Genomic DNA, 27,098 nt, shown 5'->3' with positions numbered 1-27,098 from the left:
CCATCTCCCTGTCCCGGCTCCGAAACTGCGGTCCTCCAGACCTCCGAAGAAGCTCAAACGAACAGGTTTTTCCTCCTTAGGGCCCACGGTCCCTTCCAGCGCTCCCTTGTTGTGGAGAAGCCAAATTTGGTGACGTCTCGCTTCATCCTCCGTCTGAGGTCCGCAAGTATCCTCTCCTCCAGCTCCATCGCTCCCCACTCTGTGTTGTGCCAGATGAGAGTGTTCCTCGCGTTCCACAGGCCTTGTTTTGTTAGGGACACCAGCAGCCAAAGCAAGTGCTGTGTCCCCTTCTCCAGTCCAGTGGGTGCCAGCCGCCCCCCAGCAGGATGCACTGGTAACTGAGCACCGCTCCCACTCCCAGGAGTTGCCTAGTGTTGTCCATTCTGCCCCACACTGCTTTGTTGAAGGGGCAGCGCCAGCGCACGTGTGCTCCTGCGTCTCCTGGGGGGTGATGCTGCCTTCTTCTTCTATCCAAATAAACTTTATTTCAAAGAAAACATCTCACAATCCATACGCTTTCCAGCAAAACATCAAACTGTCATCAAATTAAAACTTTCTGAAAGAGGTGATTGCCCATTATCAATCAGTGCAAGTGGACGATGGGGCCAGGTTTGCACAATGAAAGAATCCAATTGGACCAATTGCTTTTGTCCATTTCCCTGTCCCGGCTCTGAAACTGCAGAGCAGGAGCTCAGGGAACAGGGATTCCCACTTCAGTCCCTGTACAGGGCCACAAGTCCTTTCCAACTCTCCCTAGCTGTGGAGAAGCCAAATTTGGCGATGTTGCGCTTCATCCTCCCTCTGAGGTCCGCCAGGATCCTCTCCTCCAGCTCCCTTGCTCAACACTCTGTGATTTGCCGGCGAGAGCTCTCCTTCTGTCAGCGGAATTGTGCAGCGGAAGGGTGGTGGGCCCATAACCCAGAGGTCGATGGATCGAAACCATCCTCTGCTATACATATTTTACACCCGATTCGTAAGCACACCTTCAGGTCAATGAAATGTATGAAAAAAACAGAGAAGAATCCAAAGAGACACTGGTAGGTTAATTGGCTTCTGGGAAAAGTAGCCCTTGAGTGAGTGTGTTTATGTCTGTGTGCACCGTGGTGGACTGGCATCCTGTCCAGGGTGTATCCTGCCTTGTGCCTGTTGCTTGCTGAACTATGCTCAGGCTCCCCTGCAATCCTGAATTGGATAAAGTGGTTAGAAAATGGATGGATGGGTTAGAAATTCAAATTACCTGTCATTTACATGTCAGCACCAAAAGGTAACACATGCTTCAACATATAATCAAAGAAATACTTGTCTTTTTACCTTGAAGCGGGAAATGTTTGATCTCTAATCAAGAAGGTGCATATTTTAGAAAGTGAAGTGAGTATGAAATGGGAACATAACTTTGCCAGCGTTAGACCTGGGTACAGAGGAACCAATGAAGGGACTTGATCTAAGTATTTAAAATCCTCAAGGACGTTGATAAAGTAAACTCACAGGCTTCTTCACTAATTACAGTGAAACACAAGAATTCCCAAGTGGAAATCACATTGAAGTGGATTTAAACATGAGAACAGGAAGGATTTCTTTACATAAAGGATATTGGGGGTCTGGAAAAAGCTGCCCAGTCATGTTATTGAAACCAGAACCATGGTTTCTTTCAAGAGGCTTCTGGATGAGGTCCTTGGATCAGTTAGATAGAAAGCACCAAGCTGGCCAAATAGTCTGCACGGTCGGTCATTTCTAATCTTTCTTATGTCAAGTTTCTTTTGTCAGTGCCTGCGCTCAGCTGCCTTACCAGTCCACTTCACTGTACTTGTGGAAACTCAATTGTTTTAGACAACTCAAATTTTGCATCAGGTGGATGGCCATGTAAATCAAGCACAAGACTTCTCAACACGCTTTATGCATCATGGACAGGCATGCAAAAATCAGCCTGTTGCTGCCTCGCAACTGCCTGTTTCCTTTCATGAGGAAGAGAATAACAGAAATGTAAAATGTCTGATCATGGCAGGAGTAAGGAAGACCAAGTTATGAAATCCTTTTAATCCATTTTATCCCAAATTAATTGGGTGTAGCGGTGGCTTTGTGGCTAAGGGCCTGTGGCTAGAAGGTTGCCAATTCAAATCCCACAGCTAGCAGAGGAATCCTACTCTGTTGGGCTCCTGAGCAAGGCCCTTAACCCCAACTGTTCTAGGGGTGCTATACAATGGCTGACCCTGCACTCTGACCCCAGGCTCTCTCCCTGTCTGTGTGTCTCATGGAGAGCAAGCTGGGGTATGTGACAAGATAATTCCTAATGCAAGAAATTGTAAAGGGTTAATAAAGTGATGTTAATATTATTAAATTAAGATCTTAACACTGAAAATATACCAGTAATGTGTCAACTTTGCAAAGATATGCATGAAGTAATTATTTGATTTTAGATTTTTAGGAGGAGATAGAAATGAGTGACCGGGGAAAGGTTATGCACTGATTCTTCAATTAGACAAATGCATTATAATTAAGAATCAATTTTCCTCGTTTGCCTGTGCAGATTGTTGAAAGTTTGCAAAAGAACCAAAAGAGACCAAACAATTGTTTCTAATATTATTTGTCTTGGCAAGCCAAGCTTACCATGTTGAATAAAAACATTTAAGAAAAGCCTTTCAGTTTCTTTCATTTCTTCCCCCAGAGTGCTGATTGATCACTATGCAACTATGTTGTAGTAGTTCAGTAGGAATAGGAATATTCCTATTCCTATTAATTGGAATAAACCTATTACTTGTTCCTATGCAGTGTTGTAGCTGTTTTTCACTTCTCATATATTAATAACCTTGATCACAGTCATGGTAGCCCCAACCCAGAAAATACCGAATAAACATGCCTGGCAGCTGACATTTTTTATTACAACAAGGCAGTCTTTAAATGATTACCAATGAAAACAGGAGGTGTGTCTTTATGCAAAGGGTCGTGGGAGTGTGGAACAAGTTGTGCAGACATGTTGTTGAAACTGATAATCCTTTTTTCTTCTTTCAAGAAACATCTGGATGGAATCCTCCTGTCAGGACACAAAGGGTGGTGGACAAGCTGCCCAGACATATTGTTGAAGCTGATTTGCTGATATCCTGTCTTTTTTTACTGAATGGCTGGGTGAGATTTGTGGCCTGATTAGTCTCCTGTTGTTTGTAACATTTCTAGCCAGATCCTGGAAGGTCTACGTGTACTCTGATTCTTCAGGTGCCTTAGACTCTGTGAATCTTACATTAATACCATGTGGCCCTGGATATTAAGTTCTTCTAATACACGACACTTCTGCTTATTTTATTTTATGCTAATATGATTTAAAACATTGCTATAAATAGGGAGTCTATTTACTGTTAGAGAGTCTTACAAATATGATGTTAATGACAAAAGAAGTTAGATAGTAGTTAAATATTAGTCATCCTGACTCCAGCTCAGTTAGAGGCAAATAGTGAAAGTTAAATGATAAAACAGCCCCACTGGACAGGAAACACTAAACAAGGCCATGAGGCATCTTTCATTTTTCTTTAACAGTTTGGTGGTGGTAAAATAAACGGGTGATAGCTGAGGGACATAGGAGTGTAAAAAAGGTTACAAATTAGGCCCATCTAGCCTGTTTGGAAGTTAGTACGCTTAAAGACAAACACTTACTACAGAAACCTACAAGACACAAAATACACAAATCAGTATCCACAAAACTACTATGTATAGCTGGAATGTGATTAAGAGCCTAAACTTTACATTCGGCTTTACCTACCAGATCCCCAACACTGAACATAATGCACTCAGAAGTGGACATAAATCTTTATAAAAGAAAGCAGGGCAGTGTTCATAAAATCACTAATCCTTCACAGATGAACCTGCCCTGTGAGCTGATTCTTAAAAGGAGACAACCTCTGGTCTCTGATAAAGATGCATCTAAATAAACAAGAGTAATAAACTCCTCTGCCTGGCAGATTTGAAACTTCAATATTTCCACAAATATACTATAAGTATATAGTTTACAACCGTTTTTGTGCAATATATGCCAGGGACTTGTGCAATGCATTTATATTTATATTGTGCAATACAACCTTTTGTGTACTGTTCTGGTTTGTTGTTTGTATATTCTGGACTGTGAGTAGCTCTTCTCAGTGCACCTCTCACTGACTGTACTGATTGTATTGTATGTATTGTATTATTGTATAATTTTGTTACACTGTGCTGTGTTGACTGTGTTAAGCTGCTGTTGCACTGCAATTTCCGTCATGGGATCAATAAAGATCTATCTATCTTCAATAAGCCACAGAGGAGTCGGTGGTGCAGTGGTTTGCATTGCTTCCTTATAGTGTTGGGGCTGTGGGTTCAGTTCCAGTCCTTGTGTGTCATATGTGTGGAGTCTGTATATTCTCCCTGTGTTTGTGTGTGTTTCCTCCTAGAATCCAAAAACATAGTGGTTGGTTAATTGGGCTTTGGGAAAACCAGCCTGGTGTGATTTATGTGTCTGGACTGGTGTCCAGCGTCTGCCTTATTTTGCCCCTCTTTCTTACCAGGATAGGCTCCGGCTCCCCAGCAATCCTGAATTGGAAGAAAAAGATAGAAAATGGATGGATGGATGAAAACTAGAAAACTATAGATCCTTTCACTAAATGTAGCTTGAATCTCTTCAGTTCCTAAACCAGATGGACTCCATTAATGGTTGTAATGGAGTATCTTATTTGCTCCTCTCTCTCCCTCCACCTGTTATTAGGCGAGGGAAAAATACCCCATTTTAAGATAAGTATTAATAATACCGACATTTTTAGGACCCAGCAACACATAATATAAAGACAACTTTATTTTTAAAAAGGTCTTGTGTAAAGGATAGCAAATAACCTAGATAAAAAAGAATCCTACTAAAAAAAACATAAAAGCCAAGAAACAGTTTATCACAAATACTTTCGACACAAAGACTGTTTTCGGTTGTCGGTTTTACACTTCAGTTACTGCAGCAGCTGTAGTGAGCTCAGCCTGACCCTGCTTGAATAATCCAGATCCTGGCAGACAAAATATTTAAACAAAAATAAATCAACCTTCTAGTTAAGCGTTTCAGGAACAGCGAAGGTCTGAAATAACCGATTCTCACATTACACAGAAACAGGATTGCAGTAGGAAGCCAAAACACACAAAATGATTCACAAGACGATACCAGTTCAGTATATCAACGTGGAAACAGGCAGCATGATGTTTAGAAATACTGTCTCACAACTCCGGGTCCTGGGTTCAGTTACACTGGTACAACAAATACAACTTGTATTTGTGAGTTGTGCATGTTACAGAAAGCCCATTTCTCAATTAGGGAATTGTATTAGAACACTTTAACATAACAAAATGGAAGGATGTTACTAAATGTATTATGGAGTTATCTATAGTTGCCAACCTGTGCATAAAGAAATGTCGTGAATAATTATGCAGTTTCTTAAATTGGAGAAAATTAGATACACTCTTAGATGGTCAACCATTACATTTTTTAAAGCTTGGCAACCATTTCTGAACTACTTTGAGACTTTGAGCTTCCTGTCTACACCCTAGACCTAAATCTGTTGGCAAGAAGAAAACCTGTTAGAGCTGGCCTTCCACCTTTTTTGCATAATGACTAAGCACCATGTATTTTGGTGGATGTAAAATGCAATAAAAATACTGGTCAGAAAAAGAAATGCCATGAGGCTGATTCAGGTACTGAAATATTCAGTTGTGACTGTCATGAAGATGATTTTTTAGCATTACTACTCTTATATACTTGCATGCACTGTACATTCTCAGCACTCAATGATTAAAGAAAGTACAGTAATCTCTGTTGGCTCTCTTGGGCACAATCTCTGTAATTTCCAGGAATTAGCTTGGGCCCTGGCTGTCTCTGCTACAGTAGGTATCAGATGGAAAGTTTGGCCTGGAGCCCAGCACCACTGGCCACTAGGAACCACGGACCCAGCCACAGGCCTGGATGGTTGAACTTTGAAACAGCAGGTGACAGCTTACGAATCCTTACATGGGACACGTGACCAACATTTCAACAGACTGAACTCCTTTTCTTTCTGAATGGCATCTCTCAAAAGGCAGCCCTTCCTTCTGCTCCTCATCCACCCCCCTCCTCCCACCAAGCCCCCCCTTTTTATATTCAGAGGACGGAGCGCTGGAATCTTTCAAGATGCCACTTCGGAATCGGAACCGAACAAAACAGGAAAACGGGAACAGATCCTGCCATTGCAGAAAACTGTCACATCCCACTGACCACTTGATTCGCATTCTGAAGTAACACACAGCTTATCTTTCAAAGCAAGACTCACTGTGGAAGACATAAGGGATTTCACAAGTCTGCTATGACAGGTGGTAATGCACTACTTAAAGGGCAAAGCAGAAACCGGAGATATGCAAGAAAGGTGACAAATAAGATGAATTTGGACACATCATAGCTGTTTGATTGCTAATAGATTAATAACCTATGGATGTCCCCCAGTGGTTTCTTGAAATGCTGGGAGTCTCTATGAGTAACATGGTAAGGTAGACTGTTTTAGATCACCCTCTGTGTGAAAAAGTGCCTCCTGTTTTCATTCTTATATGTAGAGGTGATGGCATTTTACATTTGACCTCTTAAACAGGTTTCTGAGCAGAGACTAGCAGAGACTGGAACCCCTGGAAGGCATGAGACTGGATTCTCAAACTCTGATGCACACAGGTTTAGCAAGCTGAGGGCTCTTGCACAAACTGCACCGATGAAGCAGAAAAGCCAGTATGTTTTGTATCAATGAACTCTGCGTCAGCCGATGGAGATTCAGTCCAAATAAGGCAACGAGCAAAATAAGACGGGACAGATGATGTCGGCTCACATGTACTAGCCTGTAACTGGCTAGCCTCACAGGGGCTCAAACTCCTGAGCACAAGGGGTCTGACCAGTGCTTCTTCTCCTGATCAGGCAGGTCATCAGCGAGGCTCATCGGAAGCCAGGGAGGGCTGCAGCTTTTCAACGAATAGCTGTTGAAGCAGACAAGGTGCCCATTCGCAGTGGCTGAGCAGTCTGCAGGCCTAGAGGTGCACACAGCACTTGAGGCCTTGTCTGTGTGGAATCCATTAGCCTTCTGTAAAGACTACCTGCTGGCTACAACTGGACTGCGAACAGAAAAGCACTGCTTTTCAGCTTCTGCCTTGAAACGGAAGGAATCACTTTTACAAATGAATTTCGCCCCGACCACAAGCCCCCTTTTCACATTTCTGTATATTTTTCTAATTCAAATACATCCTACATGGGGTGGAAAGTGATTTGGGGGGATGTCATTGTGCAGACACTGGAGGAAGATTGGGTCTTTATTTGCACATAAACCAATTGATTCCGTTATCTGCTGATAGGGCATACTTTCACACTGTTTCAGGTGATTTGGGAGGTGCATGCACTTTATTCTGGAAAACAGTAGCTTGAAAGCTACACATAAGTAGGTAATTAGATCAATGAATAAATAAGGAACGAGTTGAGACAAAGGTGTGATCAATCAATGATCCTCCAGGAACTGAACATCCAGGGTGACACAACTGGATGACAGGTACACTGCGTGTGCCTGCAAAGTCATTATTGTGAGCTTGATTAAGTGAAGTGGACTTTTCGACAGCAGGAGGATACAGTCTCTGCCAGTGATTCTGAGAAAGCTTAATGCGATACTGGGGATCTGGGCTCTGCTCAGCTCCTGCACTGTGACGGCTGGCCTCCCAGGTCACACTCAAGCCCGTTTCTAGAGCAGCCATTGTAATCCTCTTACAGGGACCATGTTTCAGGCTCTATCAAGAAGACACAGATATACACCTGTTTCACTTCAGTTATGTTTGTCCCCGATCCAGGACAAAACATTTGTCCAAGGCTGAAAACTTTATAGGCACAAAGCGGAATTGGAACTTTCTTTAGATGGTACAGCCTTTCAGCATCGTGAAATGGTGAGAGCTAATTAATATTCATTCCCATATCACTGTTATCCGCCACTGTGTTTCTGTGTAAGACACATGACAGGAATTTTCCTTGCTAGGAAAGAATGAAGAATGGGCTTTACCTGGAATTGGCGGAACCGAAGAAGGAGATAAAAGTGCTTTGCATTTCAGAAGCAGGATCGTTTGAGACATGATGATTTCTATAAAAGCGACAGAGAACATTTCATGGTGAGTTTTCCTGCAATTTCTTTGGAAATTTACAGCAGGGCCACGGGAATTATAACAGATGAAAAATAAAGCCTAAATTAGCCATTCTTAAAGAAAATTTTGAAATAAACTCAGTACTTTTAAACCATGGCTTGAATTTGCCAAATCACTTACTTACAAAGCACAAAACTCTGGGACAGTGAACTGACCCTGACGTCTCTGAATGTTTAATGCCACTGTTATCTCATAAAGCCCAACTAGGTACAAAACAATAACATTTGCAAAATCATGCATTGAATTGATTGAATTGAGAATCGTGGAAAATCCATCCATTTTCTAACTGTTTTATCCAATTCAGGGTCTTGGGAAGCCTATCCCAGCTACAAACAGGCACATAGCAGGTTACAACACTAGTTCATTGCAGGGCAGACAGACACAAGCACAGACACACTCACACCAGGGCCAATTATCCTACCAGTATGTCTTTGGCCTGTGGGAGGCAACCGTAGCACTGGAGGAAACCCACATGAACACGGGGAGAACATACAAACTCTTAGGTCCAGAATTGAACCCAGGGCTCCAGGGTGCTGCAAAGCAGCAATGGTAACCACTGGAACAACCAATTACTAATCATCGCAGGTTAGGCTTCATCCTCGGTACTGTACAGGACTTGTGCATGTACCCTTCTGATCAGTCCACCTGTCAGAATCCCTTCTCATCTGACACTCTGAAAGCTTGGCATGGTTTGAGCACCGATAGGAGGAGTGACATCACAGCAACCCCAGGACACCCTGGCTCACTCACACCCACCTCAGGTGCTTAGCCACTGTGTTCAGCCCTAGGGAATTCTGGTCACTTTTAGACAGGAAGTTTACAGGGATGTCACTTCTGCACCCTGCAGCCTCAGAGGCAGAACAGAACCTCTCCTAAATTAAATTGTCTTTATAGCTGTAAAGTTATTTAGACAGAATTAAAAAAATCAGATGAAATTGCAATGTCATCCCCAGGATCCGCACTATATTTGTTATGATATACTAGCGTGGTCTTTGGCATACTGTACAACCACTTTCCCTCTGTATGCACTAAGCTCTCTAGCCCCATTAATGACATCACCATGTCTAATGGGCTAGATCTCACTCCTGCATTGCTGAATATGTGGGATTGCCGCAGAATGGTTATCAGGCTTCCAAATTGTTTACCACACTGCAGTGGAGGAGGAGCAGATAGCAATAGTATGCTTTCATATTCCATCAGAATTTCAGAACAAAGGTCAGACTTAACAGCAAAATTGTGGGAGTGTGAGATACAAACATAATAGAAAAATTAAATATCTATGTGTCTAAATACAGTATAGTCCGCATGTGGGTCTCTCCCTTGACAGGGAAGACACACTGTGCAGTTAATTTCCTTTCACAGACACCCAGCAGAGGAATGATGAAAAATAGTCATGCAACTCATTTTTTGACAGGTCTTTTCAGTTTCATTGAATGACCATATTTGCCAATCTGTCAGAGCTCATTTTGCCATCATTTTCCCATACAAAGAGGAATGTACTGTCAGTCTTCTTGGCAGGAGGTGGTAGTCAACTCAGAACAGACAGAAAGAAACCAGAACAGGGAACCTCTGACTTTAACATTTTACACTTTCTTTACACAAAAGTACTGACATCTTGAAGGTTGGTTGGGGGCCTAATCGGTAGGTGTAAAGCAGTTAATATATATTGGGTACAACACTTGGCATAAAATGGAGCAGGCACAAACACAGCAGTATCTGGTAGCTTTGACCTCTGTGCATCATGCAAGGCTAGACATTCACTAGTCTTAAAAAAGACAATATTGATATTAAACATGCAGAAATTAAGAACCCTTTCACCCCGAATAACATGTTGAACATGTCTGAAAAGCAAGGAACAGCCTGATAGTGTCTATACTCGTCTGAGGTTTGGAATCTGATCGGTGAGTTTATCAGCCCAAAGCAGAAGAAGCCCAAGAAGATGTTGAAGTTGGAGAGCCAGGTTTTGCAGGAAGCAGTAGTGTATAAAACAGGAAATAGGTAAAAATGCAAACATACATCCAGTAGACTACTTCCCATCAGTCTGCTTGCCCACCCTGTGTGGATCTCTCCATTGCCCCTGGCTGTGTGCGAGCCGCCTGCAGTTCTCATTAATTACCCCGCCTCACATGATCCGATTGTCCTCCCCTCTTTCTCCCTACCCCCTAGTATAATATCATTTTCTCTGAACTGCCTGGTGATTTCACAGTGGACCATCTGTTTACTCTGAGGCGTTTCTGGGTTTTCCAGGGCAGACAGGAGGAGGTGGGGCGGCGGGGGGAGCCATTCTAAACGGGAACAGCATTTCCGAGCATCATTATTCCTGGAAAGAAGGAGACGCTGCGGGATTCATTCTGGCGCTTGCTGGTGCTGTTCCCGATTCTTCTTTCCCCCCTCCTCGGGATCGTGACTGTGCGTGACTGCGAATGTGCCTTTGAAGGCTGCCTCTCGGCACGCCAAGACCTGTCAACAGCGATTCTCCAGAGCTGTGGGTTTGATTGACACCTGTCAGCCAACCCTCCCCCTCACATACATTCCTGCCTCGAAATAAAAGCCCGAGTTAACACCGTGTCGGGTTAAACAAACCCGACAGCGTTGCTGTTTTGTGCAATTTAGTGGAAAGGCGAAAACGCGTGAAAGAAGAAATGGGAAATATAACACATACTGAACACAGAAGGCAACGGCTGCCACATACACGGTCGGCGTGCTGCTGGAGGGAGATAGGCTCGAGCCGACACTGTTAGAGGAACAATGACTCCTCAATGAAGCGACTTGTTTTGATTATTCATTTATTTTCACTAATATATAATTTTACAACTGAACACGAACTCGAGCAGTTTGATGGAAGTATTGCTCAAGGTTACAACAACGCTGGCTTGAGCCCGCAACCCGCCGGTCGTTAGAGCTCTAGTTCACTACTGTAATTTACAAACGGCCCACTTTTTTATGACCAACGGACATCTTGTTTCAGGGGAGTCTTCGTTACACGGCTCCAATGTAACACTTTTCATTGCTTAGAATTATTTTGCTTTTTGTTTTCAAATTAGGCCGAGAAGAAATGTCAGGTTAAGGACTCGCAAGACTAGCCAAAATTAAGATTACAGAGAAATTCGTCTGCAAATTTTATTTTTATATAATGGACTATTGTACAGAATGTGCATTCTGGAATTGAATGCAGTTTTATTTAGAAATTGCTGCTGACGCAAGAAGTAATTTAAATAAGAAACAACAGCAAGGTTGTCGATTTGGAATGTTTTTAACAAATACTGCAACAAGAGAAAAACATATGAGAACTGTATAATTGTAAAACAAAGTGCCAGAGGTATTCAATTACTAGGCAACCGAATTTAGAATAGCACATGCTCGTTTAGCTTCCTTATTCTGAACATTTTATAGTTTTAACATTACATTCCATTCATGGTTATACACATTCATGTATGGAGTGACCATTTCAAAATATTATAACTGTTACTATATTGTATTATACCCATAATAACTAACAAATTAAGTGAAAATATTCATTATTGGTTCATATTTAAAGATATAAACAAATAAGGTTCCAAGTGGTTACTTCAAAACATTTTGGTTTGTATACAAATATGGGAAATTAGCACGAGTTTCGGTACGCATGTTAGAAATTGAATATCGAAGATCCAATGCAACTTTGATTCTAGAGTGTGCGCCTTCGGGAGCAGATACAGATATCCAGGGGTTTTCTGAACTGGATACGACACCGAAACAGAACCGGTTCCCACGAGAGTGAGTTTGCTGTCAGGGAGAAAATGTACAGGGAAGAATAGAGGAACTGTAGTACACATAGCAGGTGCTACAGATCGCTGCCGGACCAATTTATTACTGGACTGGACCCCAAGAAATATAAGACATTCCTCCTACACGACAGAGACATTAACAAGTTCACAGCAGCAAAGTGAGCGAGAACTGTTTTAGTTTTCGTTTATTGAACTGTGACAGCACACAAGTGCCTCAAGATGGACCAGAGTTACAAACCTAATTTACATCGTAATCCCTGGACAGGACACAACTGACAAAATACAAGAAATAGACACATGATATATATACAAAATAGAAAAAAGAACATATCAAGACATGTATGATAAACAGAAAACAGATATTGCAAATGGTAAAGTACACAAAATAATGGCATGTTAAATTAAGACTGTACATATATCATTGATCTTGATGAGACATGGTCTTGAAAAGACAAATCTTAAAAGATTAATGATGGCAAGATGGAACTGTTTGAACTAGCCATGATTTCGTCACACGATTTCACACAAGATGCTCATCCCCCTGTACAGTGACTCCATCTACAAGTCGAGTCGGTGGGGAAGGCGTAACTCACACAAACTTGGTCGGCTTAAGTCTAGCTGTTAAAATAGAGTACCGTATGTCCGCTTAAGAACTAGTAATTAAAAAAAAAACTAGTTAAGTTCCGTTCTGCAAATATGAGGAACCTGCTTTCTCATTTTCGTCTGGATCATAACATACTCGAGCACGGCAACACAAGGATTCTTAGTTCCTAGTCTCCGACAGTAGCTCGACATGACTGTAAAATACTAACTCCATTTATACTGCTCTAGCAAAGACGGCTGTATTCAGTTTGGACAACCCGTTCCTTGACTGTCCCTGCACTCCCATTTCGAACGGGTCTAGGTCTGTTCCTATTTGTACCAGCTTTGAAAAGATTTAAAAATCATAACATTAAGCTGATTGAGGCGTACCAGAATTGATCGAGTATTATCATTAAAGGAAATAGTAAACTAAGAAATACATATTGAGGAGAATTTCTTGTTTTTCGCGGGCCCATTTCTGAAGTTAGAATTCCTAGGAGCATCGAATAAAGATTCCGCCACATTTCTTTAGTAAATTATCATGATCATCTTTGTGACAATGACATTATCGTCAATTATTGTCATAGCAGATTGATGTATATTCAGTTGTACTTCAAGAGTAATGCTTTAGTTGAATTTAAGCCATGTGTGTGTTTGCATTGCAATTGCCTTTAACGTTCAGGAGAAAAACGCTGACCCTACACACCGTTGTATCCTTTAGAAACGCTTCACGGATGACAAAGGGGGACAAAATGAAAGGCGCTGCTGCTCTCTGCTGGTAGAGTGACAGCACTCGCCAAGAGTAGCACAGGAAAGCACCTGACTATACTGCACGTCCGCAGCTCCCCGCTGCTGGGCTTGCACGTCGTGTGACGGAAATCCATTGGCCGACGCTGAACGATTTCCACCCCCACACCCTATTCAGTCACTAACCCACCGTGGCGCTTCGCTGTCAATCACGGCGAGACTCTTGCTTCCTGGTTACCAAGGCTGTGCCGGGCTGTCTGGGTGGGAGCAGGTGAGTATCGTTTCTATCACTATGGCCGGTGCGTGTGCTACGATAAACAGCAGACAGTTCGCAGACGCAATACTGTTTTTGCAGAACTGGCAGTCGGTAAAAAATGTAATAAAAATAGCTCATTATGTCAAATGAATGATTCTTTTTGAGTCTATGCATGACAAAATACGAATACCTTGTTAATGACGCGATGGTATCCTTTCATCTTTATTATCTCTGTTTTTGTACTTGTATCTCTGTTATTAAGGCACGAAGTCCAATAATTGAAAGTACTATATCGGTGAAACCCTTATAATTACTATGACGTTTATGGAGAGAAAATAGCATCATAGCATTTTGCATGAATCAATTCTCTTAAAGTCCCTTTTACCTGCTGTTTCAAAACGTCCCCTAAAGTGTCTGTAGCATCCAATGCGGACTCCCGAGCCTATACCCTCGTACCCACTGGAGCTGTGAGCTCTACTTCCTCGAGTTGTAAGTTCTCAGGAAGGTATCCCTGTCTGTCTCATGGACGGACACCCTCCCCGTCACACTTCCTGACCGTCGGCTCTGAAGTCCCCTCTTTGTAAAGGAGTTCCGCAGCCAGAATAGTCAGACTATTCTAGAGTGGCTAGAGTTACATTTTCTGCAGATAATTATTAACGGGGATGGACAGCAAGGAAAAAGAAAAAATAAGAAGAGTGCACAGGGTGTGAAGTAATTATTCTTTTAAAAGAAAAATAGCAGCATAAAGCTGAATTAAATAGCAGGAAGCTTGCATTGTGTCTCTGACTTTCACATTTAATACAGTTGCCTTTGTATTGTTGTATTTGAAGTAGCAAGTCTCCTATGTCAGCCACAGACTGAGATCCTTGCTGTTGTGGTTCCTCCTCCCAGCTTCCCCGAGGCAGCACGATTTCACACTGATTAGCGACGGGGAGAGCCATGCGCCGATCACATGAGCCCAGAGGATGAGACCAGAAGAATTCTGGTCTCAAGACTCTGGCCGTGCCAGGAGAGGACCCCAGCCGCAGAGACAGCCCCGCTGTGTGCACAAACAGGAGGTCTCCCATTAACCCTTCCAGGCTCTGAGCTCAAGGGGGGGGGGGGAGGAGAGCGGGACAGCAGAGGCAGCCCCCACCTGGAGGAGAAGCGTGACAATCATGAACTCCACCAGCCCGCCGTCTCCTGCGGTCAACGGAGACGCGGCGATCAGCTACATCCTGGTGCCTTTCTTCCTGATCACCATCGTTGGGGTCGCCGCAGCTGGGGTAGGTGGGAGGGGTCCTGTTAGCATTGGTGTACTGTATTTGGCGTTACCATGCTCTACTTACAGGGTACTCTGCTTATAACTAACACATGTGAAAAGTATTGAAGTGTTCTGAGACCTGCTCCTGGCACACCAGGTTTAAAGTGTGTCAGGGCTTGACTTGCAAAGTGTCAATAAGGCTTTTGGGTCTTCCTGAGAAGAGTGAAATGGGCACCACAGTTCTGCTTCTGGGTGTGACGTGAAAACAGAAAGACCGGTAAGGGAAGAGAAGAATAGAAGCTACAGATATCTAATCAACAGCTCTAGTGTTCAGGCTCTGCTCCTGTACAGGCTACTGGGGGGGCTGGGGCACAGTGTGGAGCTGACAGACTCCTTCACTTAAAGAAACTGGAGCCTGAAGAATTTGGAGTGTACCCTTGGCTAAGAAACTTCCTGTTCTGTTTTATAGTACAGTCTTTTCAATTTTAATGTAATTTTTCTAAAAATCAGACTACAAGATCAGGTGATAAGTATCTTGCCGCACTTGAATTAAGAACAAGCTCGTTGTTCGATGAGTAGCTGTTGCTTCTCTGGGGAAGGTGGACGGTACTTTGTATCTTTTGTTATTAGGGGAGAAAAGTACAAATACAGGACCTCAAACAAAATACAGAACCTCAGTCTGAGTGTTGAGTTACACTGGGGGAATGATTGTTTCCCTTCCTTTTACTCTCTTTAAATTTTACTTTCTGTTTGGATTGTAAGCTTTGTAAAAATAAACAGTTTCTATATAGTTGTTTGCAGGTTAATCTTTGAAGTTCTTGTGCTTTATGAGGCTCCCGTCTTTCTGTATAATGATGATGGCTTTTTAACTGTAGATAGGCAATTTCTGTATCTGAGCCACAGTGACTCATCAGGTGTCTGTAGCAGTAAGTAGACTGAGTGCATGTGACTCTTCCCTGGATGGGACACTGGCCCATCACAGAGTAACCCCCCAGCAGTGCTGGTTCAGATTTATACAGCTGTCTCTACTGGAGAAAATGGGGTGAACTACCTCACTCAAGGTACAACATCAGGTCCACAGTGGTGACTGCACTCTGCTTCCCTCATCAATTTATTGTACCATTTTTAATTTAAAGAAACTTTCATTCCACTTAAAATAAAGTTGAAGGTGGCACTGTAGCGCAGTGGTTACTTTTGCTGTTTAGCACAGCGCTGGGGTATTCAATTCCTGGGGTGCTGTCTGTGTGGAATTTGTATGTTCTCCCCAAGTTCACATGGGTTTCCCCTGGGTGCTCTGGTTTCCTCCCACAGTCTAAATACAAGCTGGTAGGTTAATTGTCTTCTTAGATAAATGGCCTTGGATGTGTGTGTGTGCGTGTGTGTGACTGTGTCATTGTCTGCCCTGCAATGGACTGGCATCCCTTCCAGGGTGTGTCCTCCCTTGTGCCCAGTGCTTGCTGGGATAGGCTCTTGCTCCCTCACAGCCCTGTATCAAATAAAGCGATGATAATAATGCTTGAACAATAATGCTTCTCGTACCTATATCTAATCAATCTACATTTTTACTCTCTTTACAGGTGATGTACATCCAGAAAAAGAGAAGGTAAGCATTCCTGATTCCTCACATTGTGAAAAGACACAAAGAGAACACAGGCCTCTGACAGGACAGAATCCATTCTGTGAATCACACAATGCTAAGCCAGGCCTCTGTTCACACTGTCACAGAGCTGCTGTGTTGGAGGGAAAACTGACACAGCTCTTACTGGTTACAACACAAACAAGCAAGTGCCCCAGTTGTGGGTGGAAAGGTGTGGCTGCCCAGCTGAACCCCACTGACAGCACCCATGTTGCATAGACAGGGTTTGACCCTGTGTTTTCCAGGCTTCAGGAAACATAGATGACTCAGATGAGTCTATTACCCTGACTTGACCCAGCTGGTGGCCCTGCTGGTATATTACATTATCTGTTTACAGGCCGGACAAGTGAAGTTGCCCCATCCCATGGACAGCTGTGAAAGTAGAGGGAATGGGGTTAAAGACACTCACCCACAAACCAGTCCTCTAATACAAACCGTGAGAGTCTAATTGAGAAGTGACACAAATAACAGTGGGCATCAGTAAGTCAGGTTGATGCAGTTTGTGTAGTGCAGCGGCTTGTCAGCTTAGCAATTTAATTAAAGTGTTTTAGACTGACAATTGTCAAGTCAATCTCCAGACTCAAATTGAATTGAGGCTTGGGAAGGCATCTCAGATAATCACACAAAGACTGTGACAAGCTCACTGGGCCGCAGACTACATGCAGTTATTGCTTCAAAATTCAAAATATTGCTACAAATACTGTAAAATAACCATTGTATCCTAAATCTACTTGTATACTTAAAGTGAATGTGCCCCAGTACTTGCGGTCACTTGAAATCACTGTGATGAACACAGGCTTTTTTCAAACGTTTTTCATATAATATGATCAAGTACAATATTTGCATGGATTTACCCAAAATCAAAACATAAATTGTGATGTTCATTTTAGTTGTACTGTGGTTAGCATTGCTGCCTTGCAGTGCTGGGGCCCTTGGTTCATTTCTGGATGTAATATCTGTGTGGAGTTTGTATGTTGTATCTGCGTTCATATGGCTTTCCAGCCCAAAGATATACTGGTAGGTTAATTAGCTTTTAGGAAAATTACCCCTGGTGTGAGTGTTTGTTTCTGTGTTTCCTGCAGTGGACTGGCATCTTGTCCAGGGTGTATCCTGCCTTATGCTCATTGCTTGCTGGGATAGGCTCCAGCTCTCCTTTGACCCTGTATTGGATTATAAAGTGATTATAAGAAGGATAGATCACAAAATGCTTGATTTAAAACTGATAAGTACAGTTTTGACTGCTGGTCTTATACCTTTGGAGGGTGCTGCAGGACTGGACCCACTTCACCCACCTCTGAAATGCAACACCTGCCTGGGTGACACACAGCACCCATTCTGCTCCAGCAGATGAAAGGGGGGAGTGAGAAATTACTTCAGCAGTCAAATTAAGGTAGAAATTTAGGTGGGTCAGATTGTGTACGCCCTGAGTGGAATTTATCCTGGACATTGGTGTTAACACTCCCAAGTCTTTCATAAAGTGTCTAAGGATACTTTAAGGATTGTCCTATCTGAAGGTCTGTACACCATACTGGGGCAAGGTTTGGGAAAATCTGGCGCACAAGGAAAAGCGCCCCTTCCTGGTCTTCCAACACTGCTAAAAGCAGCAACAGTGGTGGTCCTCTGTCTCCCAGTCCAGCACTGACCAGGCCCAGCCTGGCTGAGCTTCTGAGATCTAACCAGATTGGGCTGCAAAGTGCTGCTGTCAGTCACCAGTGCAACATGTGGCAAAGTGCAAGGAAAGCACCTGAAGTCAGCTGTCTGAGCAAAGTGGCGCACAAGACCAACAGGGTGCATAGTTTTGCAACAGTATGACAAAAATGGACGCATGGACAAACCTTCTGTCCTTGGAATCTCTACAACATTTTCCTGACATGTTGGGTCTTTCTCTGTCCAGTTGTCAGTATCGACACACCCATGAATCGTAGGACTGCATGTGTTTCTGAACAGACTGCAATCTAGAGAAGCAATCCCGTCCACTCCATGATACCTGGTGTGTGGTGTCACGTGAGAGATTCGTTTCTGAAACTCTGAAGCAGGTCTTGCACGTCAGCAGGTGTAGGCAGCACTTCTGTTCTCGGATGCTACTGTTCATTCTGATCCATTTTGCGGGAAAGGTCTGGTTAGAAATGCTGTGTGCGTATACCACTTTACTTACTCTTCAGCTGCTCATTGCACCTTTCTAATTTAGAAGGCCATTGCCAAAGTACTGTGTGTAAAGAACCAGCACTAATGTCTTCTCCTTGTCACCTGTGGTTTTCATCTGTCCCTTTTCTTAACTCTTTATTCAATTCCGGGTCGCAGGGGATCCTGAGCCACTTCCACCAAGCAACAGGATCAGGGCAGGACACATCCTGAACGGGACGCAAGTCTATCACAGGCCACACGCAGACACAAACGCACACACTCACTCCAGGGCCAGTTTTTCCTGAAGCCAGTTAATCTACCAGCATTTCTTTGGACTGCAGTAGGAAACTGGAGCACCTGTAGGTGCTCTCCCACACAAACATGGGGAGAATATACAATATTACATTCATGTAGCTCCCCCAGGAATTGAACCCAGGGCTCCAGTTCGTGCCACCATCTGTGGTTTTCAACTCAGGAGAAGCAGCTTCCATCCCTGAGAGCTTCGTTTTTAAATATCTGAGCCCTGAACCGTGTCTTGTGCTTGTGTGTTTTAGGATCGACAGGTTACGTCATCAGCTGCTCCCTGTTTACACCTACGACCCGTCGGAGGAGCTCAACGAGGCCGAACAGGAAATGCTCTGGAGGGATGAAGACACAAAGGTGCCCGCTGTTTCTAAAATTGACCTGTTTCTTTCTATGTCCTCTCTGTGCCTTTAAAACTGTAGAATACTATTGGCAAAGAGGTCAGTCCTAACTACTAATGTTTGTACTCACAAGACGGCTTCATACTGTAGGTGACGAAATATGAATGATTATTGGCCATGAAGATGAACCAGGGACAGATTTCATTTGTTCCTTTATTCCGAGAATATCTCCTCAAAAGAATTATTCACATTTGTTGCAGTACTTTGTCTGCACAAATCGGAATAAGAAACAAGTGTTACACTGAATCTGAGTCTTAACTGGGCATCTTAACTGAATTACGTGGTGCTCGTTTTCAAAATCACCTCTAAATAATAATATTAATATTAATAATAATAATAATAATAATTAATTGCTTACACTTATATAGTGCTTTTCTGGACACTCCACTCAAAGCGCTTTACAGGTAATGGGGACTCCCCTCCACCACCACCAATGTGCAGCATCCACCTGGATGATGCGATGGCAGCCATAATGTGCCAGAACGCTCACCACACATCAGCTATCAGTGGGGAGGAGAGCAGAGTAATGAAGCCAATTCATAGTTGGGGATCATAAGGAGGCCATGATTGGTAAGGGCCAATGGGAAATTTGGCCAGGATACACTCCTACTCTTTTTAAGAAACACCCTGGGATTTTTAATGACCACAGAGAGTCAGGACCTCGGTTTTACGTCTCATCCGAAGGACGGCAAATGTAGCAATATAATAGAATCTCTCATTAAAACACAAAGACAAAAATAACTCGGTGGAAAATGAAAGTAGTAACACTACTATTGGCTACCACTTTCTGATTCTGTAAGAAATAAAAATAGAAGAAGCTGGATGAACTGAACTCATTCTTATCCTTGGACTTTGTCTGAAAACAGGAAACCCATTTAACCACTTATTGAACACCTCATATGAGGACTTTTGTGGGAGCGCTTTTTTTACAAAGCCAGAAGCAAGGAGCAAAATGAGTAACCTAGTTTATTTGTCCCTGTGGGGAGGCACACTCCCCCAGACAGCCAGTTTGCCCTCTGCTGGGTGGTGTGACGTACAGCGTGCTCTCACCACATATTAAGAGCTTCTGTGTGAAAATGCCTTAACGTGAGCTGTGCCCATTGATTGAAGCATTCTTTTTTTTAAAAACAAAAAACGGCTTTATTGAATCTGAATGCTCACCATTGAGTTTTTAAGTTGCCCCGGCAACAAGAGCAGTTCTGAAAAACAAGCATCCGAATTAGTGGATCAGGGCCAAGATGTGGATACTTGCGCTTTTCTCACAGATTCAATTTACTCAGCAGGCCGGAAAACAGATATATCTTTGAGTCTTGGTAAAACTGCCCGCACAGCTCTTAGAGAGAATAGACTGCCTCCTTTGTGTGAATCCCAGTTTGATGTAAGATACTACTAATTTGGTTATCAGGATAATTGAAACGGAACTAAAACCTCTCCATTTTTTAATCGTTATTTTGAACATTATTTTGAGCATAGGGTGCAAAAGAAATAAAAGCCATTAAGGATTGCCGAGGTTTGCATGGCAACATTAGGGTCTTTAAGTAGGCATGCCTTTCAAAACAGATATATCAGCAGCTGGCATGTGTGTTAATTTGGTGTTTCCAGCACTCAACGCTCTATGGAAAACATGTCTCTAGTCTTTTGTTCTGAATTCAGTTCCTGCGAGAAATGTTCATTTAGGGAAGCCAAGATGAAGTAGTATACAACGACAGTTGCCTGATGTGCAGCAGTCTTGGTTGAAAGTGGACAATTTACTGGCCAGACTACCTTTTATAGGTAGTTTAGGTGCAGTAGGTACTGTACATGTTACTGCTGAAATGAAAGCAGTTGCAGTTCAGCTTCTTAGACACAAGGTGGTGGTGTGGAACAAGAAGAAACTCAGAGACGTGTAACATTCATTTTGCTTTCACTGAACTCGGGCTGCATGATGAAGGTATAGTATTCTGCATTATTATAAGACAATCTTCACTGCATGTCTGGCATCTCTCATAAAGCAGGGTCATCCTCTTGCTTTTTTTGCATATGTGTAATAGATGAGAGACATTTTCTCTACCACTTAGGACATCTGCGTGAACAGCCACTGCTATATTTGAAAATGAGCAGACTGGACCAGGCAGTAACAGGACTGTAATAAACCACCACACTCAAAGTGGGGAAGACTTCGACACATATCTGTTGCAGCTTTACCTTATTCAGTTGCTTGACTTTCTCATCACTAAAAGTCATTAAAAATCCTAGGGTGTTTCTCTAAAAGAATAGGATGTTATCCTGGTGTCCTGGCCAAATTTCCCATTGGCCCTTACCAATCATGGCCTCCTAATAATCCCCATCTCTGAACTGGCTTCATCACTCTGTTCTCCTCCCCACTGATAGCTGATGTGTGGTGAGTGTACTGGTCACTATGGCTGCCATCGCATCCAGGTGGAGCTGCACATTGGTGGTGGTGGAGGGGAGACCCCATCACCTGTAAAGTGGTTTGAGTGGAGTGTCCAGAAAAGAGCTATATAAGTGTAAGGAATGAATTAACTAAGCTTTGTGTAGACCTGTGGTTGCCAACACTGATATTGGAAGAGCACTGTGTTTTCTATTTTTGGCACAGCTAACCTGTTAATCACAGGTTAATCAAATTCAGTTGTCTATATCAGGCATATTTGTCTCATTCTCATTCAGTTGTGTTGCCTGAAATATAAGCAAATGGATTTTGGCAGCAGCACAAAAAAATGTGCATTACAGTCTCCCACTGTGGGCATGTGTCCAATGGAGTTACTCCCATTGTGGGGATGTCTAAATAATAATTAATAATTGCTTACACTTATATAGCGCTTTTCTGGACACTCCACTCAAAGCACTTTACAGGTAATGGGGACTCCCCAGCATCACCACTAGTGTGCAGCCCCACCTGGATGATGCACCGGCAGCCATAATGCACCAGAACACTCACCACACATCAGCTATCAGTGGGGAGGAGAACAGAGTAATGAAGCCAATTAATGAAGCCCCAAAATAGTTGGGAACTATTAGGAGGCCATGAATGGTAAGGGCCAATGGGAAATTTGGCCAGGACACCAGGGTTACACCCCCTACTCTTGACCACAGGGAGTCAGGGAGTCAGGACCTTGGTTTTACATCTCATCCAAAGGACGGCGCCTTTTTACAGTATAGTGTCCCTGTCATTATACTGGGGCATTACAACCACATAGGTTGAGCGCCCCCTGCTGGCTCCATTAACACCTCTTCCAGCAGAAACCTTAGTTTTTCCCAGGAGGTTTCTTATCCAGGTACTGACCAGGCTCACACCTGCTGAGCTTCAGTGGGTTGCCAGTTGTGAGTTGCAGGGTGAAATGGCTGCTGGCATATGGTATATATGGTCTTAGAGTGTCATTCCCATCTGGGCCTGTTCTAAAGAGTCTTTGAAAGAGATTCAGTTCCTTTAACGTAACTGTGTATGGCATTAGACACCAAATTATTCTGATTGCCCTTCTTACTCTTAGCTTTTTCTAAGACAATTTATTTTAAGAAATTCTCTACAGTAAAAAAATAAGCTTATTAAAAATAGATTAAGGAATGAGGGTGGTAGAGTGGCGTCCAGTGATTAGCCTTGCTGTCTTCCAGCACTGGGGCACTGGCTTCAAGTCCTGCAGTGCTATCTGCGTGGAGTTTGTATGATCTAACAGTATTCATGTGGTTTTCTTCTGGGTGCTCCTGTTTCCTCCCACAGTCCAAAGACACGCTGGATGGTTAATTGACTTCTGGGAAAATTGCACTGCTGTAAGTGTGTGTGTGTGTGTGCCCTGCAATAGACTGGCGTCCCATCCAAGGTTTGACCTGCCTTAAGCCCATTGCTTGCTAGGCTCCAGGCTCTCCCGTACCCTGTAGTGGAACAAGAGTTTGGGTGGATTAAGGAATTAATATTCATTTTTAATTCCTAATTTCAGTTTTTGTTTAATTCCTCATTTCAAATTTCAGATATTTGTTTTAGTTTACATGAAACCCACAGGTGCTGAGAAGGATGCTAGTAATCTGTACATACACTGTACAGTCTTAATAATTTCAGTGCACATGAATGCAATGTTGATTGGAGAGACGGGAGGAGGTGTAAATTGTGTCTGAGCTGGTATTTCCCTTGTGGCAGCTGCAGGGATGTAAAAGCAGGAAGAGCTTCTCTTGCCAGCAGCAGAAGTATCAAAGAGCTTTGGATGCTGACTTCAAAGATTGGAACGTGTGATGTCTGTTGCTATGGTGTTACCCTGAAGAAAAGCGAAGAAATACCTTTATAGACAAGGCATTTTGAGATGCGTTAGGACAAAAAATGTCTGTATATCACGTTTCAGTTTGCTGTATGGTACAAGTTCTATGTACAAAGCAATCCCAGCTGGTTTGTAAGTCTTCTCTGCTTCAATTTAATATGATTATACTTATACTGGTGCAGCATTATTATAAAATATAAATAATATTTCTTTATTAGCCCTATACAATTTCTTGCATTAGGAATTTGTCTTTTCGCATACCCCAGCTTTTCTCCAAGGAGACACAGACAGGGAGAGAAGCCTGGGGTCAGAGCTCAGGGTCAACCATTATACAGCACCCCTGGAGCAGTTGGGGTTAAGGGCCTTGCTCAGGGGCCCAACGGAGTAGGATTCCTCTGCCAGCCACGGGATTTGAACCGGCAACCTTCCAGTCACAGACGTAGATCCTTAGCCACAGAGCCACCGCTCTGCCCAAATGTTAAATGTTAATCTGGCAGTTTTTCTCTTTATTGCATAATGCCAGCTGAGAAAGGGCATGTGTCAGTCAACTTGGTGGGACGGGCCCAGCAGGGGGGGGGGTGAGACACTTGCACCCCTTTTCTCCAAAGATGGGCTCTTCTCAGAACGATCTGTCATTTTTATGCCATTCTTGCGGAGCAGACACTGCCTGGGTGAGCTCCGTCTGCCAACGCAGAGAGCCAACAGGTGCCCGGCCAGTCCCAGGCACCCCTTTGTGTGGGCGAGGATCCCCTGGCCTGACATGAGCCCACTTTACCCAGTGGTGCTCAGCCAGCCCAGATGCCCCCCCAGCCACTAGCTGTCCATCCTGGGCACAGTCAGCTCACAGCAGTGCCCTGACCCAAAGCCAGCGACTCCGGAGCTTCTGCTGCTCACTCTTCAACCCCGCTCGTCACACCAGCACCATTCACTATTATTTTCATTAAAATAAAAGAATGAAACTGGAAACCTTACTCAGTTGGTGGTAATTAAATGCACAGAATGTCTCTTTCCCTTGATCACTACGTGTCTCGGAATTAAGATCTCGTTTCCCCCTAATGGCACAACGTGACCATACTGTGTGACTGTATGGGACAGACAAGGTGGGTTATAAGTTACCCTTAAATTGAAAGGCTTGAAAGTGTAAAGTCAGAGCTATGTCTCTGATGAAATGAAAATCAGTGCTCAATACCTATCTTCAGAAGCCCTGTAACATTGGTCACTATTAAGTATGTCACAGTTTCCATTAGATTAAAGATTTTAAATACCATTTGATTCCTGTTACAACCCCAAGTGTCTAGGGGTAAAGGGGTGTAACATTTAGGATAATTTTTGGAAGCAGGTGGGTTCTGGCGAGGGACTTGGAAGCATGATAGCAAGGGTTGGTGCAAAAGTGACAATTTTAAGTTGAATAAGTGACTGGTTCAAAATTGGACACAATAACACACAGGGCTAAGGAACTAGAGTGACGCCAAAGAAAATAAAATAACAAACAAAATGGAGCTGGCTAAAAAAAAAAGTGAGAGAAAGCTAACCTGACTACAAAAGAAAACCCGAAACACACGGTCTTCGGGGTCTTCAACACCCTAGCTAACCTCCACTGACTACCCAAAACCACACAAGACAAACGGCACTCACCCGTACTAAACTAATGTGACTAATACACGAATCAACTACGTGTGTGCAAAATGTACCCAACAACCTGAACTAACTCTATACACAAAAGTTCACACAAATACACAAGTGAAATAGGAATACAAATGAGAGTAGACAAGTAACAGGCTACCGAAGGTTGATACAATAACAAGTTTGGGCAAGGTAATGGCAAAATAAGGATAACACAAACAAACAGAAGTACAAAGAGACGAACAGAAACCAACAAAACAACAAAGCCAAAGCTATAGGAAAACACACATACACACATACACACATACACACATACACACATACACACATACACACATACACACATAGCAAAGCAACAAACCAGCAAAGCCGAAGTGAAAACCAAAGCCAAGCAGGACCAAAGTCAAACAAAAGGCCCCTTCCTTCTGAAGGCCTCCATGTTTTATACTGAATAAGATGAGTTGTGATTGCTCGAGAAGCTAATTGAAGATGATGTCATATGGAAACAGTGGTGTAATGGTGGGCCAATGGGGAAGGGAGAGCAATCAAAGTCAGAAGTGTGGAACATAACAACAAAAACCCACAAACCACACACTGGGGTGTAACAATTCCCATTAAAGATTTTCAATTTAAAGGCAGAGTCTGAAAAGTGTCCGGTGAACATGAGTTGATATGGTCATCGTAGTTTAATGTGACTTGGGCCATTTAGACATAGACTTTGAAGATAGTTATTTTTTCACAAGGAACTTCATTTGTGGTGCCGGTACATTAAGAATGAATTGGCTACATTACTCTGCTCTCCTCCCCACTGATAGCTGGTGTGTGGTGAGCGTTCTGGCGCACTATGGCTGCTGTCGCATCATCCAGGTGGTGGTGGAGGGGCGTCCCCATTACCTGTATAGTGCTTTGAGTGGAGTGTCTAGAAAAGTGCTATGTAAGTGTAAGCTATTATTATTATTATTATTATTATTATTATTATTATCCTTCCAGCATACAAACAGAGAAAAAAACCTTATGCTACTTGTATGAGAGATAAACAGATCACATAATATTAAAAGAAGTCCACTGTATTTGTGTAATTGTCCAGAGTAAAATGTAATTTTACTGTATTTATATTTTTACATTGTCAACTAATATTATAAAACAGTTTAATTAAATATAAAGAAGCAGGTGGAAAAGGGGGAAAGAGGTGAGGAAATGTGTCCATAAATCTAAACATCTCCTTTTTTATGGTGGAGCACAGGATGTAGGAAAACACTTAGAATTCAGCAGGCTGATGGATGCAGGCACAAAGCTGGAAAAGCCCCACTTAGTCTTCATTTTTATGGACAGCAGAGTCAGAAACAATTTGTACTGCTTAAGTCCCATATAATTTTAACTTCTTATCTCTCAGTTTTGTGTTACTCAAAACAAGATAACAACCCTGCTATCTAAGAACCCGCAGATTGTAATACTGTACCAGACACAGGCTTAAAAGTCTATGCTACAAGAATCTTCTTACTTTTCCTTTCTTATAAAAGTTGTAAAAGGGGGCTTGTTCTGTGTTTTAACATGCCCTTTATGTCTGTCTAGGTTGTCCAGGGCTGGGCAACGACTTACCAACACCGGCGCCCCCTCCTGATGAAGGATGCACATGCTTGAGGAGCTCAGAATCTGCACAGAGATCAGGTTGGCCAAGTGGACACAGGCATCTGTCCATCATAAAGGTTTTGACTTTGACTGGGATCAGCTCTAATCTTTCAGCTGGTTCTCATTTCAACAGCTGTGACAGATTCAAAGCTCTTTCTTAGTTCCAGCTCCTGGCGAGAGAACGTCTTTGTGAGACCAAAAACGTGACTTTGTACAAGTGATGAGACCTCATGCTCCTAATTACTCCCCCACAGCACGCTCGCACATAGCACTCATGTGCGCTCCTTTCCTGGAATACAACAGAGAACTGACTGAAGTGTATTTGTTATTTTGTTACTATGTGTAAAGCCTTTTTTCCTGGC

The 27,098-nt window shown here is 43.0% G+C and overlaps 1 protein-coding gene and 1 long non-coding RNA gene across 3 annotated transcripts; one reads left to right on the top strand and one right to left on the bottom strand.

The window, feature by feature from the left end:
• Positions 1-2,863: 2,863 nt before the first annotated feature.
• LOC138239194 (uncharacterized) lies at positions 2,864-10,311 on the bottom strand. Its single transcript, XR_011189646.1, has 4 exons — positions 10,198-10,311; positions 8,043-8,120; positions 4,521-4,548; positions 2,864-3,028 (listed from the first exon to the last, which is right to left on the bottom strand). It is a non-coding gene; the product is annotated as an uncharacterized lncRNA (long non-coding RNA).
• On the top strand, positions 7,834-27,098 carry smim29 (small integral membrane protein 29). Of its 2 annotated transcripts, none has more exons than XM_069190250.1 (7): positions 7,834-7,929; positions 8,019-8,148; positions 13,252-13,548; positions 14,425-14,798; positions 16,354-16,379; positions 19,091-19,196; positions 25,923-26,032. In XM_069190250.1, exons 4-7 carry the CDS (start codon positions 14,691-14,693, stop codon positions 26,007-26,009), a joined length of 327 nt encoding a protein of 108 aa, XP_069046351.1. In that variant the 5' UTR covers positions 7,834-7,929; positions 8,019-8,148; positions 13,252-13,548; positions 14,425-14,690; the 3' UTR covers positions 26,010-26,032. The 2 variants fall into 2 exon arrangements, with proteins under 2 accessions (XP_069046351.1, XP_015197562.2); XM_015342076.2 differs by lacking the exon at positions 25,923-26,032 and adding an exon at positions 26,680-27,098 and having other exon boundaries at positions 7,855-7,929.

This window comes from Lepisosteus oculatus, chromosome 5 (genome assembly GCF_040954835.1).
Source record: "Lepisosteus oculatus isolate fLepOcu1 chromosome 5, fLepOcu1.hap2, whole genome shotgun sequence".
Lineage (NCBI taxonomy): Eukaryota > Metazoa > Chordata > Actinopteri > Semionotiformes > Lepisosteidae > Lepisosteus > Lepisosteus oculatus.
Note: the sequence above shows the minus strand (reverse complement) of the source record. Positions and strands in the feature narration are given on the sequence as shown.